The sequence below is a fragment of the Balaenoptera borealis genome (assembly GCF_965194805.1).
Source record: "Balaenoptera borealis genome assembly, chromosome: 5".
In the NCBI taxonomy this organism is placed as follows: Eukaryota; Metazoa; Chordata; class Mammalia; order Artiodactyla; family Balaenopteridae; genus Balaenoptera; species Balaenoptera borealis.
This window is the reverse complement of record NC_138862.1, coordinates 75103006-75119142: the sequence shown is the minus strand read 5'-3', so window position 1 is coordinate 75119142 and position 16137 is coordinate 75103006. Positions and strand designations below refer to the sequence as shown.

The 16137-nt window shown below is 43.0% G+C and overlaps 1 protein-coding gene across 10 annotated transcripts in view; it reads right to left on the bottom strand.

Moving 5' to 3' along the window:
• ATP13A4 (ATPase 13A4) overlaps positions 1–16137 on the bottom strand; it is a 139033-nt gene that overhangs the window by 99351 nt on the left and 23545 nt on the right. For all 10 annotated transcript variants that reach the window (XM_082393121.1, XM_082393125.1, XM_082393123.1 and 7 more), the window contains exon 2: positions 4029–4202. In XM_082393121.1, the coding sequence (XP_082249247.1) occupies positions 4029–4202 (174 nt within the window). The remainder of the gene's footprint in view (positions 1–4028; positions 4203–16137) is intronic.

Sequence of the window (16137 nt, the reverse complement as noted above, 5' to 3'; positions counted from 1 at the left end):
ATCTGTAATCTTACCAGTGTAAGACTGATGATAAATACCAAGTACTGATTTTTTAATTACACGGAAAACAGGTATGCAGCACATTCTCAGGGAAGAGTCATCCAGTCTTTCTTACTGGGAAATCTTTACTGTCCAGCTATTATAATATAATTCAAGTAATATCTTTCTTAAGGTGTCATTTTAATGCAAATAACCTTACAGCAGACTTTTAAAGTATTGACTCTCAAAGCTTATTTTTATCTAAGACTCACATAGTAAAAGTGTTTGAAATAATCGGTTTCTTATCTAATTACCTAAAGACTAATTTAGCACCTCATTTATTTGGAGAGTCTCTGGCATAGCAAATCCATTTAAAATGATGCACAAGAGCAGGTAATTAAAAATTAAGGTTGAAATCAAGATGAAAAAGACAAGATTGAAGCTGGTTTCAATAGCTCTGATTAGTTGCAGAGGGCAGTGAAATGGGAGAAAGGTTTAATAGACTTTCAAAGAGCCAAAGAAAGAGGCAGGGTGATGGAATGCAGCTCCCTGAGCCACCGATGCCTTTTTAATCTCTCTGCTGTACGTCCAGTTCAAAGCTGATCACGTGCAACTAGGAGAGGTGACCTGCCTGAGCCCATATGAGTGCTGGGGATTCCTAGTTATAGGGCATCTTCCCCATGTCTCCTGTCCTGGAAGGAAGTGCCAGGCCCCCTGGATAATGAGGAAAGGACACAGCATCCAGATGAGCAGGGCCATTATACATGGGTGCATCTAGGCTATCGCAAGCCCTTTTGTACAGCAAGCTTGTGATGTTGCTATATCAAAAGCGCATACATAATCAAAATTATCTTTGATGATGCATTTTACAGTTTGTAAATGGTTTTTACATATGTAATCTCACTTCATCCTCACACCAACCCAAGAAAGAACAAGTGCTTTTACTAGGCCTATTTTACAAATAGAGAAACTGAGGTCCTGAAATGTTAAGTAACAAACCTAAGGTGTCATGTGTCTAAGGTGCTGGGACTAGAAGTCAAAACTTTTGACTCCAAATCCCAAAATGGACCAGCTCCGTGTTGGTTGACATTTTTTAATTTCTTTCACTCTTACCAGATCTTCTTTTCTTCCTTTGTAAATTTTAGGTTTTATTATTGAAGTATAGTCCATTTACAATTTTATATTAACTTCAGGTGTACAGCATAGTGATTCAGTATTTTTACAGGTCATACTCCATTAAAAGTTATCACAAGATAATGGCTATAATACCCTGTGCTGTACAATACATTCTTTTTTTTTTTTTTAATTTATTTATTTATTTATGGCTGTGTTGGATCTTCATTTCTGTGCGAGGGCTTTCTCCAGTTGCGGCAAGTGGGGGCCACTCTTCATCGCGGTGCGCGGGCCTCTCATTATCGCGGCCTCTCTTGTTGCGGAGCACAGGCTCCAATCGCGCAGGCTCAGTAATTGTGGCTCACGGGCCCAGTTGCTCCGCGGCATGTGGGATCTTCCCAGACCAGGGCTCGAACCCGCGTCCCCTGCATTGGCAGGCAGACTCTCAACCACTGCGCCACCAGGGAAGGCCTGCCAATACATTCTTGTTGTGTATCATAGTAGTTTATGTCATACACAGTAGCTTGTATCTTACTAGATCTTTCTCTTTTCCCCCTCTTTCTCTTTTACCTATTTCCCTCTCCTTTTCTTTCATTTTGCTCCCTTCCTTGCCATTTCCTTGTTCATTTCCTCTTGCTCCTCTGTGCCTTGACTCTGCCAGCAACCTCGGAGCTTATAGCTCAGCCAACCAGATGCTCTCAGATCTGAAGAATCTGGTGATATATTCTGAAAGGCTGAAAGCTTTTCTGTTTCTGAGGTTGTTTCTGCTGCAACAAAAGCATTGCTCCCTGAGAACTAGTTGGGCGAAATGAAAGCACCTGCAGGGTAGAGTGAAGTACTTTTCCAAATCCTCCTTTCATGCCAAACAATAAGAATCTCATAGGTCCTTAAGTTCACATGGAAGGGGTCGAACTATGAAAGTATCCCAAAGATGTGGTCTTCCATAAGTCCTTACATCCCTATCCTGATCCCCAGAAAACAAACATCTCTCTACCCCTGCTCCAGCAAGACACTAGGGCTGTATACAGCAGGACCACTTATAACACTTTGCTAAATCTGGATCATTCCCCTTGAAACCATATAAATATATATTGGCTGAGCCATAAAGCAAATGCCCAGGCCTCTATTCCTCTCCCAAGGACCAAGTAAGCTCATCAGTGGGAGTGATGACGATCTGCAGCAGTTTTGCTCAAAGTATGGTCCCTTACCAGAAGCATTAGCATCATCTGAGAACTTGTTAAAAATGCAAACTCTGGAGCCCCAATCCAAATCTAAAGAATTAGAAATCCTGGGAGGGGGGCCCAGCAATCTGTTCATAAGCCCTCCAGATGATTCTAATGCTGGTTGATGTTTGGGAACCACTGATCTACGTGCAGTCGTGAGGGGACAACCCTGAACTAGGAACTGGGATATATGGTACTTCTTCCTGGTGAGGCCCCTAACTTATCAAGGAGTGTGGCTAAAATATGCACCCTCTCCAGACCCCATTTCCTCCCCAATCAAATGACGAGATCTTCCTTGGTGAGCGCCAGGCACTCTTCTCTCATGCGTATTCTGTGAGTCTTCGTGAAGTATGGTTTGAGGCAACAGTGGAGCAGGGCTCCCAACCCAACATCATCAAAATGAGATGCTCTGACTCCACTACCATCTTGCCTTCTTAATGTCTTGAAGTCTATTCTCCAAGAATCTTGAGTTAAATTATAGTTGAACTTGGGTGGAGCTGCCTCAGCTCTCACCTGTAATATGGTCCACATGTCAGCTAAGCTGGGACATAGAACGGGTGGCTCTTGAAGTGACCAGGAGCCAGAAATGAGGGATGGGGCTGACCCCAGGGGGAGCAGGTCAACAAAGACAAACTTCATCCAATTGCCAGTATCATTGAGGTCTAGCTCCAACTCAGATTGAAACGTGGGGAAAAAAATTGGGGGTCAGTTATAAGACTTGTTGCTATCCTCTTCTCTCACTGAAATGAATAGAATGTTTATCTAGAGAGGTTGCTACATAAAAAAAAAAAAAGAAGCTAACAGCCCAGCAGAGTTTGATTTATCAAGAATTTGGTTGTCATTCTGGGTCATTTGGGCTGACGCATTGTTAGACACACTCAGTAAAAGTCAGCCCGAAAAGGATCCTCTGTGAGACTACACTTTGACTTCTATCAAGAGGAATGTCCACTTTAGTCCGTCAGCCACCACATATGTATGAAATCCCTACCATGTGCCGGAACTAGGGATGCAGTTAACAAGTTAGAGATAGTCCCTTCTACGGTGGAGCTAACAGTCCAGCAGGAACAATGCACTTTGCCTAAGTGTAATGAGTGCTAGAAGGAAGTGTTATCAGAGCCAATACAGGGGAACTCCCCTAACACCAGGACCTTGTATTAGCAGAAAGCGGCAATCTACTCAGGGACAAGATGGCCAAACTTTTAAACCCTAGCGTATCTACAGGATGCAACAGACTCCTATCGGTAACCATGGCTCTCTCAAAGGAGCAGGGGAAGACAGGATCCTCCTCAGAGGGGCACTTCCCACCTCCTCCCCACCTTCCCTTACCCCAGGGATACTCCAGTGGAGGGGGGCTGGGATAGGCATTGATGTGTCAGGATGGGGGTGGGGAGAAGGAAGAGTATGAACGTTATAACCTATAGCCTGACTTAACTACTTCACACTATTATTTTGAGCTATTAACATGGTTATTCCCTATTCCGACATTCACTAAAATCACACTTTTAAAAGGAATACCCTATGAATTAGGTCTTCTTAATGAAATCCAATCATACACAAATTATTGAATTCTTGGTAAGTAAATGTAAGGCTGTGATGGAGCCTGAGGCTGGATATCCAGCTGCCGCCTGCCTTGTGCTCATCTCCCCACAACCATCCCATAACAAGATGTCCAGGAAAAAGGGCCACCAGGTACAGAACCAGGTACACACTTACTGTTGTCCTCAGCAACACGACGTCTGCTTCTTGCAAGGAACACGGGATGCAGTTTGCCCACACGTGCCAAGCGGGTCTCCAGTAAAACACCAAGGGGAGGATCCCAAAGGAGAAGATAGATCCAGCAAGGCAGAGGGTTTTCCGGCAGCTCTGAGTCCGGTAGCCAAATATCTCCTGGGACAGAACCAAAATGACCCCAAACATTGATTAAGCACAGCAAACAACAAATGAACAAATTGGAATTTTGGTGATGAAACTGGTGGGAGGGGCAGAGAGTGAAGAAGCTGAGGAAGGTAAGGGGAGGACAGAGTGAGGGGTTAAGGAAGTGAAGAAGGATCCCTGACAAAGATCCTTCATAAGACATGATCTCAGGCCTCCAAGAAGTTGTAATCTAACTGAGAAATTCAGTTTCTACAATTTCAGCACGTGGTTACCCCATGCCAAACACTATACTACGTGATATGTTATCTGGTTTCAGTCTCTCAAGCATCTCCTGAATAGGATAATATGACCCTCGCTCCATAAATGATGAGGTTTAGCTCAGAAAGGCTGAATGTAATGACTTGTCCAAGGCCACACAGCTGGCAAGTTCTGCTGCCCTGATTCAGACCCAGATCTGTCAGCCTTCAAGTCTTGAACTCAATCCACAGCCTTCACAGACGTGACCATGAGCCATGTGACAGAAGGACTGGGTGATGGCAGCAATGAATGATTCCCTTGGCTGGAACCAGGGAACCATCATGGGCAAGAGGGGTTGGAAAAGGCCTTGAGTTTGGAGTCAGGATTTGGTGAAAGTGTTTGACCAAAAGAGGATGAACAACTAAATCCCAGCTTGCCTTTAAGGGTTTATGGTAGAGGGAGCTATGCCTTCCTACCCTCCTCTCTTGTTTAATAACAAAAAGAATTTTACATCAAGGGGAAAAAACCACAGAGACAATTTAGTTTATTTCAACTATTGAGCAGCTGCTATGTGCCATGAGGGTACAAATAACAAAAAGATAAGAGACCGACCTCTAATATGTATAATCTGGACAAACTTCTTCCTTCCAAGGAAAGCCTGGGACAGAATGGAAAACCACACCTGAAGCTTATGGCCTAGGTCCCACAGCTATATCCCACAAAGTCATAGGTGTACTTTATACTGGTTATAATGGCTACAGTTGAGAGGAAGGAGAGTGTCCGAGTTAAAAGCACATTCTCTGGACCAAAACACTTTGAGTTCAAAGCCTAGTGTGCCCCTTACTAGCTGTGACCTTGAACAAGTTAGTTAACATCCGTATTCCTCAGTTTGTCATCTATAAAATGGGGGTGCTGATAGTACCCCCTTCCCAGGGTTGCTGTGTGTTACTATGTATAAGTGCTATGTAAACATTTACTGCTGCTGCTACTATTTTACTATTTCCCCTAACATAGACCTGAAATTTGATCCCTGGGTCTACTGGCATTTAGAGCTAAGAATTCTTAGTGTCAATAGTTCTGTTTTTGTTAGAATTGCCTGTTAGGATAACAAGGGATCTGGAACATGCATCTTTAAATCCACCGACTTCTCTGTCTCACTTGGTAAAGATATATTATCAGAAAAGTTTCTGTGATCCTTGACGGAAAGCTGCTTTCATGTGTACTTACTAGGTTCCTTTCTCTTATTAGCAGTGCACGCAGGTGCCGAATGGCTTCCTTAGGTAGTGTCCACATTAGGCATGCCTTTGATAAAATGCTCACCTCACCTCAGAAATGCAAGCTCTTGACTCATTTTGCAAAGCAGAATGTCTATCCTGACATAAATGTTCTTCTGTCCCACACTCAAGCTGTTGCTCCCCAGATGCCAAGCCTGGGATGCTCTGTCCCCTCACCATGACAGAAGCAATGCTTTGCTGGTTTCATACCAAGCAGGGTCCCAATTCCAAATTCCAGACACCTGTCCTGAGTCCATCCCACTGTCTTTTCCCACGTGCTTTTATTATATTCCTACACTTTGGAACAGATCAACTTCTACCCACCCTCCCCATCTGGCCAGTTTTTCGTCTTTTAAAAATATTATATTTAACAGCTTGCTTATCTTGCCATTCAATCTAGCTCCTCATATAATATGCCGAAGTTATGCCGGTTCTGTAAGCACAAACCTCCCTGTCAACGTGCATTCTTTTACAGGCTATGCAATGAGAGCTCTATGTAGTTTCCAAAGTGTCTTCATGTTCATTATCAAAGTAAAGCAGGAATGATGACCTTCCATTTCCAGCTAAGAAAACTGGAATTTAAAATGATTATAGGACTTCCCTGGTGGCGCAGTGGTTAAGAATCCTCCTGCCAATGCAGGGGACACGGGTTCGAGCCCTGGTCCGGGAAGATCCCACATGCCACGGATCAGCTAAGCCCGTGCGCCACAACTACTGAGCCTGCACTGTAGAGCCCGTGAGCCACAACTACTGAGCCCACATGCCACAACTACTAAAGCCCCTGCGCCTAGAGCCTGTGCTCCGCAACAAGAGGAGCCACCGCAGTGACAAGCCCGTGCACCGCAACGAAGAGTAACCCCGGCTCACCGCAACTAGAGAAAGCCCATGTACAGCAACGAGGACCCAACACAGCTAAAAATAAATAAATAAATTTAAAGTGATTATAGTAATAGTTATTATTAACAACTAATAATTTGGAAACAATGACGGCAGCTAACATTGGTGGAGCACTGCAACGTCTTTCACCAAGCACTTTATACACACTTTCCTTTTGTTGAAAAAGATTAAATAAGTTTCCCAATGTACGATGCTCATAAGTGACTCAGAGCTGGGCCTCCAGTCCGGGCCTCAGCAGCACACGGAAGACAATGTGAGCTGACCATTTCTACTCTAAGGCCCTTCTTCATTCTGTTTTTAATTTCAGTTCAACTGAAGAAATATTTTTTTTAAGTGTCCAGAGAATAGCAGGCATGTGCTAGACACAGAGATAAATGAGACAATGCTTCCAGCCTCAAGAAGCTCATTAGTTTAATGGGAAGCTCCAGAGGCACATAAACAGATTAAACACGTTTAGAGCAATACAGGTGTTATAGAGAGAGGTGACTATATAAATTGTCATCTGAATTGGGTGCTATTAATAACAACACAGGTAGACCAGAAGTATCCCAGGAAAGACACATGAATACCCCCTAGTGATACCAGAGTGGTACCCTAAAAGATTGCTTGCTCTCAGCCTGTGGACACAACACCAGTTAGTAGCTCACGACCCATAACCCATTGCCAAATTTTCAGTAGAAAAGCTGGAATAATGTGGACAAGGAGTGTTCAATTATTGCTTGTTGAAATGAGTTGAACTGTACTGACTTGAGGTGAATTACATTGCAGGGACTATTCATAGATACTGGGTTTAAAATTGCAAAACTTAGTCCAGTGCTGTTTCTTGTCACCCCATAGCAATTTCCTTCGCGCATTATAAAGTACCTTCCATGTCTCCAGAAATGCTTGGGAGAACTGCCCCTGCTACCCTGCACTCCACCCACCCTTCCTCCCACAAAAAGGAGTCAATCAGTCAAAAAAAAAAAACATGTTGGGAAAATGTCCAAAGAATATTACCCTCATGGCAGTCTACATGCATTACGGAATAGCGTGCTATCACTTTCATCATCCCCCTCCAACCCACAGATTCTCCTCCTCCCTTTGTCCCAGGGCGTCTACATCCTTTGCACCCCTAAGAGCTTAAAGTCTGTCTTCCAGGTGTACAGGCCTTCTCCTTTCTCCCCTATACTCAAGAAGTCAAACTATGCTCCCCGGAGCAATGATCTAAACTACCTCAGCCAACAGAACCTCTTAAGAGTCTACAGACCCTCTCCCCAGAAACACACACACATAAAGTTCTCCATAGAGATTCAGGGGGTTCCCAGAATCTAGAAAAGACCCTGCCCTAGAGGGTTCATAAGGCTAAATCAAGGCTGATCTTTCAGAGTTTACACTCTTTATGTGAACCTGGGGTCTGGCACTAGGTAAGCACTTAGTGAATGGAGAAGTGTGAAGACAGGAACTCATGGAAATGCAGGGGAGAGTGAGAGGGTGACAACAAAAGCAGAGCAGTGACTGACTCCAAAAAGCTCCATCGGGTGATATTATCACCTGGGAGCCACCAAGTCCTGAGAATGGCTCCCGGCCTTCTAGTTCCAGAGGCTTCCAGGAGAACACCTCTCCCAGAGAATACTCACATCAACCAGGTCTCAGAAACCGGGGTGTCATGAGAGAGGGAGGTGTATGTACCTGTCACATGGACCAGATAAATACACACTCAGGTATTAAGAGTTTGTTCTCTTCCCAGCAGCACCATCTCCACAGTTGTGACTGTCCTGCCGATGGAGCTGTAAGCAAGCACAGTGCCTAAATTGGGCTCTGGAATCTTCTCTGATGAATTCTCTCACCTTGACTGACATGCCTTCTTTAAATATATTCAATCAATTACAGTCAGATCCTGTTGGCCTGAGAGCCATTTATTCTCTTTAAGACAATTTGCATTTCTCTACTGGCTTCATTAAACATTGGAAAGTTCAAATGATTCATTTTTTAAAAGTTTACTTCCTTAAAGATAAGCTCTTTTCCCTTATTTCCAAATGTTGGGAGTGAAGAGAATGTTTTGCTACAATTTCCATGCAGTACAACAAGTTGTGCTACTGGAAGGTAGTTTACGTCACTGCCGATCTTCACCACACACTCTATTCAAATTTCTGCCTGGGTCATTTCCTGTTTCCCACTCTTTTGTGCTAAAGAATGATTTCCTAAGTGTCCTCTAAGTTAAGTTAACTTCTCAATCCAGCTGAGAAATTCTCAACCTGAATGACCTAATCTTAAACTGGAGGCTCAAAAAGAATAGCCTGCAGACAGGTTTCTCGTTGGCCTGGTGAGTATTTCTTAAAACTTTAAATTGGTCCCCCAGTTATTTTCACATAAAAGTTCTACCTTTTCTTTAAAATTAATCAGAAATTGTGACCTTACTGTACTCACATTCTTGCACTGTAAGAATCAACTGGGGACTAAAAAAATGATACAAATGAACTTATTTACAAAACAGAAACAGATTCACAGACACAGAAAACAACCTTATGGTTACCAAAGGGGAAAGGTGGGGGGAGGATAAATTAGGAATCTGGGAGGAACATATACACACTACTATATATAAAATAAACAACAAGGACCTACTCTATAGCACAGAGAACTATACTCAATATTTTGTAGTAACATATATGGGAAAAGAATCTGAAAAAGAATAGATATATATATGAATAACTGAGTCTCTTTGCTGGACACCTGAAAATAACACAACACTGTAAATCAACTATACTTCAATAAAAATAAATAAATAAAATTTTTTAAAAAGAATCCTCTGGGGAGCACCAAGAGACAAATACAAAGTAGTCCAGGAACTAACCCAACACCACCCAGTGAGACAGAGGATGATGCATTGTGATGTGCTCACACTACAAGATCTGATACAGCACTTCAAACAAATCAGCTCCCAGCAACACCCAAGAGTAGGGATGACTCTTAGTAATACAATAGTAAGTGAAAACAGTCAGTGCAAAGGCTTACTTACGTCAGCATGATAATCTTTTTATAAAGTTAAAAACGACTAAAATTTTAAGAATATTTTAAGGATTGCTTAGATAAAAGAAAACTATATAGAAAGGAAGGCAAGGGAATGATGACCACATGGTACGGGACAATGGTTACTTCTATTGGGGCGAGGCAGAGAAAGAGGGGACACATTGTCAAATGTAGGTTATTGTCAAAATTCTAGATTTTGTTTGAGTGGTAGGGTCATCACATTATTATAAGGTGTTAATTAAATGACTAACTAAATTAATGCAATACAGCATGGGCAAAGAACGAGTGTGTCATGAACCAAAGATTATGGACAACTAATTGGGAGAACCTGAAGTCTTAAGGAAAAAAGGAAGAATCAGCCAGAGCAAGTGAGAGATGCCCCCCTTTAAACGAGCAGGTGTTCCCCATTTCCCATGGTCTCTGCCATACTTTCTCTTTTCCCCAACACTGAGGCTCTATGTCAGCTTCCATTTCTCATCTCATCCTGGGCCTGTTCACTGGAGATACAACTTCTCTCTGTAGGCCAGTGGTTCTCGACCAGGAGTTATCTTGTGCCCCCCGGGGACATTTGGCAATGGCTGGAAGTCACTCTCACCTTGGTTAGAGGTGCTACAGACATCTGATGGGTAGAGGCCAGGAATGCTGTTAAACATCTTACAATGCAGAGGACAGCTGCCCCCAAAGCTCTACACAAAAAAAACATTATGTGGCCCAAAATTGTAGAGCTTGAGAAGCCTGCTGTAGGCATTTGCCCCACCTAAGCAGGTCTCTAGGCCCTAGTGCCTAGAACGCCATCCTCAGCACCCAGAGGAGAATTAGAAAATTTTGGTTTTGAAATCTACGGTAAACAAGGATAAGCACTTAATGCCAAATGGCCCTAAGATCAGTAGTGGTCATAGGAAGTCATTTTGCAGACGAGGAAACAGGAGCTAAGAGAGAAATCCAGCTGCCCCTATGGACTACACCCGCTTCCCTCCCCGAAAAGAACCACCCCGCTATCTCACTCTGCCTCAGCCACAAGGACGTTTCCTTAAACTCATGGAGCCCTAACCTGCCTCGGGATCTTCCATTGCCTGGCGACTTCTCATCCTTTTAAGTCTCCTTCAAATGTTTCCTTCTCAGAGAAGCCTTAGCCAATCTCCTATATAGTTATAAGCCCCTGATCTCATACACCCTTTATAATACTTTTCTGGCATTTTCCCAACTGGCAATTAGTATTTTTTTGCTTGCTTTTCTAACTGTTCTTCCTTTCTGTCCCCACAAGGCTTTAAGTTCTGTCAATTTAGGATCCATTCAAGTTTTTTCCTCCAAAACTGTTTACCCGGCACCTAGTACATGATCTGCACGTAGTGGGCACTGAATGAGTGAATAAATAAATGAGTGATTGTACTGAGGGAAAGAGAGAAGGAAGGAAGAAGGAAGGAAGGATTAAGAGAAAGAGGAAATGAAAATTAATAAACCCTACTTTCCTTGTCCTATCCCAAGAAGTTTAACTATATCCTATTTTTGGGCATTCTAAAAATTAAATCAATGTACTGGGGGTCAAAGAAAAAAGGAGGCATAAGCAATCCCCAGACACTGTTCTGTGCCTTGGGCCATTAGGAAATGTTAACTAGTCTCATCATTTACGTCACACTTAATCTCTAAGGCTAGGTTTCTTGAACAAGTGCTTTAATTTTTCTTTTTCTTCCTCCTTATCGTCTGTCTCCAGGAGTTGAAAAGATGCCAAAGGTAAGGCTGAGTTTCCCACGCTCCTCACATTCAACAGAGACAAACCAGGTGCCTGGGCTGGAAGGGACAAACTGATTTGGACATCTGCCACCCAGGCTCCTGCTCTGGACCAAAAGGTGAGTTCACAATTACCTTTGGGTGAGCTGTGCTAATTTCCTGGTCTTGGAAATTACTTTACAGGAAAATGATTTTAAAAATATATAAAGAAATACCCTGCAACAATAACTACTTAAACACCGAGTCCCATTTTCCATGAACAGTGTTGACATGCATTGAATGGTGCAAGTGTGAGCCCTGAGGGAGGGGATCCTTGGGAGTCTAGCGACCTGGCTGCCATTCACTGTCCTGTGGCAGAAAGTTAGAATGTCACTAAGCTCAGTTTCATTCTCAGGTCTGGGATTTCACTTCTCTCTTATTCCTAGCTTTGGAGTGCCCCCTCTCTGACCATTGACTCCCAGTTTACTTGTTCAGCGTTACCTCCCAAGACTGCTATGGGAAAGAGTGGAATGACTCTGTCAGGCCCCAGAACCAAGGAACTCCACATGAAAATGTTTAGGTGCTGCATCCCCAGCGTAAAGTCTTCAAGGCATTTTTGCTTCTGTTCAATTTATATTGTCTACTGTGTCTAAGGCCATGGGTAAGTTAGGTCTGTTAGAGATAAATTTCCCACCCTCAAGGAGCTGACGGGAGAGGTGATGGATTAAAAAATACAATTCAGGGCAGAAAATATGAAGTGTCATGTGAAAAGCCCAGAGAGAAAAATGCTATTAGTTTAAAATGATGATGATACCCAACTGAGATGATACTTAGAAAAAGCTTGCCAGGAGGATTGTGGCTTGAGGTGAACTTGGGGAGAATTGTTAGAACTTCAGTAGTTGGGAAAGGAGGGTAGGAAGAACAAGACTTGAGCAAAGGGACAGCGTCTGGAAACATGGAGTGTACCAAAGAACAAAATGTGAGTTTCAGGTAGCACAGGTCCGTGTATTGTGGTGTTCCAATTAACCCCGTCCTATATGGCCAGAGAATACAACTTTGGGTGAGACTTTGGGATTCTAAGACATGTCCTCTACTCCAGCTAGCCATTGATCAAAAGAGAGTTTGTCGAACCCTTAAAAACTACACCTACATCTCTCCCCCTCCACAACCAGCAAGCGAACCTCTTGCAACTTTCATAAAGCTGGGGTCCTCGGGCAAAGTCAGGGACAGAGAGGCCTCTGCCTGTGGCCATTCCAGCTGGGCAGCAGTCTGGTTATGGAAGCAGGAAGATGTTCTTGGGGCTTCAGTGTCCTTTGACCTAATCAGGGTTACCTTTCTCAGCCCAGGAGGCTGCCAGCCTGGGCTGTGGAAACTCCCCCTTGTCATACCAGTGGGCTGGCAGAAAAGCAACCTGTCCCACCCATCAGTGGCAGGCAGGGTGGTGCTACCCTGCCCGGTGGATAACTGTGAACCCAAACTTGGCTGAAGCTCATGAAACACACAGTTCGTGTGAATAATAACTTGTTATTATGTCCCAATCACCCTAAATATCGTTTTTCCATATTCTGTTTTAATCCTCATAACCCTACAAGGAAGGTAATATCAGCTGGGGGTGAGACTGAGAAAGGTAAGTTTCAAGGAGGTTAAGGAAGGCCCTCAGAGTCACCCAGCTAGTAGGTCACAAGGAAAACTCTTTCTACCCATAGGGCTGTCTCTCATGAAGACACTCCCTCCCCTGCTCTCTGATAGTCTCATTTGGCAGGTGTCACCAGGGGCAGTGCTTGAACTCTTGCTGATGGTTCACATTTGAGCTAATGGATGCACTGCCCAGACAGGTTCTTAGGTTCCCCTTAAACAGGTTTTCACAAGCTTCAAACTGCAGAGAGAGAGGAAATAGGAGAGAAGGACTCCACCCAGCTAACAGAAGGTGGTTTCTGCAATCAACATCTTAATCTTCTGGTCTGGTAATCTTGGGCAAGATGCATTTTCCAGATTCCCATGTGATGCTGAAATGAAAACTTCTCTTGCTGGTGATGTCTGAGTAGTGTAAGACAGGTAGAACTCGGATAGATCGGTATCCAGGACACCATCTGGTCTGGGCAGCCTCCTCAGTGCACAGGAGAAAGACCCAAGACAAGGCAGAGCAGGGGGAAACGCCACATGTAAAGAGCAAACACTGAGTTCAAGACCTGCTTCTGCCACTTACTAATTTTAGCGTCCGGAAGTCCCTACCCCACCTAGAAAATAATAATTGCACTAATGCCTACCTCACAAAACTGTTATTGACAATAAAATGGGACAACAGTGGTGAAAGCATGATTCAAATAGAAGTTGTTCTTATTATGAAGGCAGTTAGACTTAAAGTTAATTGATAAACCCTCATGGACGCCCTGACACGGCTGCTTCCACCCGCTTCTCACTCAGATCTCAGCTTCCCTGACCACACAGCCTAAAGAAGATGCCCAATCACTCTCTTCCCATCATCCTTTTTAAATCTCTACAAGCCCTTATCTTTATCTGATATTTTTCTTATTTGTTTATTTTTTTATGATTGGTTCATAGAATGTAAGTTTCACAAGAGCAGAGCTTCGGTCTGTCCTGTTCATCGCTGGATCCCTGCACATAGCAGAACACTTCCTGGAACACAGGAGGCCCACTCATATTTTTTGATTGAACAAATGGCTCCAATTACATTGTTGAATATTACTAGACTCCTAAACAGAGAGGCCAAGAATGACAATTCGACACTGTTAGCATGTGATGAATCTTAGCAAACATCCAGTCAAACATCATTTTTCAAGAGGAGAAATCTGAGATCTGAGGAGAATTCTCAAACAAGGGCACACAGAAAGAGAGAAAGCATAGGAAAAAGCAGTGATCTCCTTCCAAAGTCAGACTTCCACTCTTTGATCAATGGAGAATTTATCTTGACAGTTGATTGTATCCTCAAGGATTCTTATTGGTCTTTATCCCCAGGTATGATTATTTGTCACTTACCTTAGGATTTTAGAAAATGAAAGAGGGGGAAGTATGCTATCTGAATTCTGAAAGAGGGAAGGGTCAGAGATCCTATCCTACATTTCTTTCACGATATGAAACACCCACACCTCCAGTGAAGCAAACTCTACTTCCTGGCGAAATCTGTTTCATTTTCAGACAACCTTACTAATAACTACACCATGTACCAGACACTGGGCTGAAGCCCAGAAGGTGGTACTCTGAGCTCAAACACTTCCCTCTCAACCAGAACAACTGCATTTCTATCTGTCCAAACAATATAAAATCAATATAAATATATTGATCTTCCATTACAAATTTATGCCTAAACAAGGGCTTCTGTATATAAAAATCATTTTGAAAATCATTGTATTTATTACCAAGCTCTCTTGCTGAGATGGCCTGAAATCTTTTCCATATAGTAGAAGTGGGTGGAAAGCATTCCTAGAACAACGGTTACCACCTTTTTAGAATGAGGAGCCCTTTCTTAACATTGCTGGTGAGAGATAAATTGTTAAAACTGCTTTGGAAAGTAGTTTGGCATTCTATAGCAAGGCTAAAGATATGCATGCTGTGTGATCCAGCAATTCCTCTGGTAAGTGTCTTCTCTACAGAAATGTATGCACATGTGTGCCAGGAGACATGAACAAGAAAAACTCAAAGCTTGAAACAATCCAAAAGTCCATCAACAATGAAACTGACATTTTTTAATATAGTCTTACCATGATCTATTCTGACACAATGAAAATGAATAAACTCTAATTTTATGCAATAATATGGATACATCTCACAGAAGAAGCAAAACACAAAAGAATATAATTGATGTGGTTTCAATCGTATAAGCTTCAAAAATATTGTTATGGAATGGTTAGAAAAAATATTTTTTAAGGCAAGAAAATAAGAATTACAGAAGACAAGTAAGAGGTTACTTCTACATTGGGGGAGGGAGACAGAGATGGGTTATGATTAAGGAGGGTCCCAGGAAAACATCTTGAATGCTTGCAGTGTTCTACCTTCGGATCCAGGCAATGACCATATGAGTTTTGATTTATTATTAAATTGGCTGTATATATTTTTTGCACGTTTATTTGACAGTTTTTAAAATGCTACACACTCTCAAATGATTGAGTTCTACTTCTGGAGAACTGTCAATGCTTGTTGGGCATACAAATCCTTGGATCCATAGCGATAACTCCTGAGAGTCGTAGCCGACAGACAGGTTTGCAAACACTGATGTAGAGGGTAAAAAGCACTGGGTTGGAGATGGGCAAGCCTGGGCTCTAGTCTGAACTCTGGTTTTATTAAATAATCCCTTTCCCCTCTCTGGGCCTCAGTTTCACCCTCTGTAACAGAGGGGGTGGAATTATATGATCTCTTGAGTCCCTCTAAATTTTGATGCCTGTAGTTCTTATAACAATAGGAACCTCACGAATATCACCTATGTGACCAGCTTGCAGTCCCCTCATAGGTGCACATCAAACGTCATAAACCCCTTCCATGGAGATGCCTGCCTCCACTTCAAAGCTGCCCATGTGGCCTTCACTCAAGCTTTAACATTCCTTTAACGAAAAATAGAGGGTGGTTTCTATTGCACCATTTGCGCAAATTGCTGCCAACGTATTGTGCAGACAACCTGCTTGAGACCATCAGACAGCTCTCCAGAAGAGGGAGCATGCCACATGCAGGAAGCCCCTTGCCTGGCCCTGAGGATGGGAGCTGGCATGCCACACCCATTGTGAAATTGTGTGACTTCCTGGCCACTGTGCAATATTCACCAACTGAGCATCGGAATTCCCCAATGTGGAAAGACTACATGATTCATTTCCATA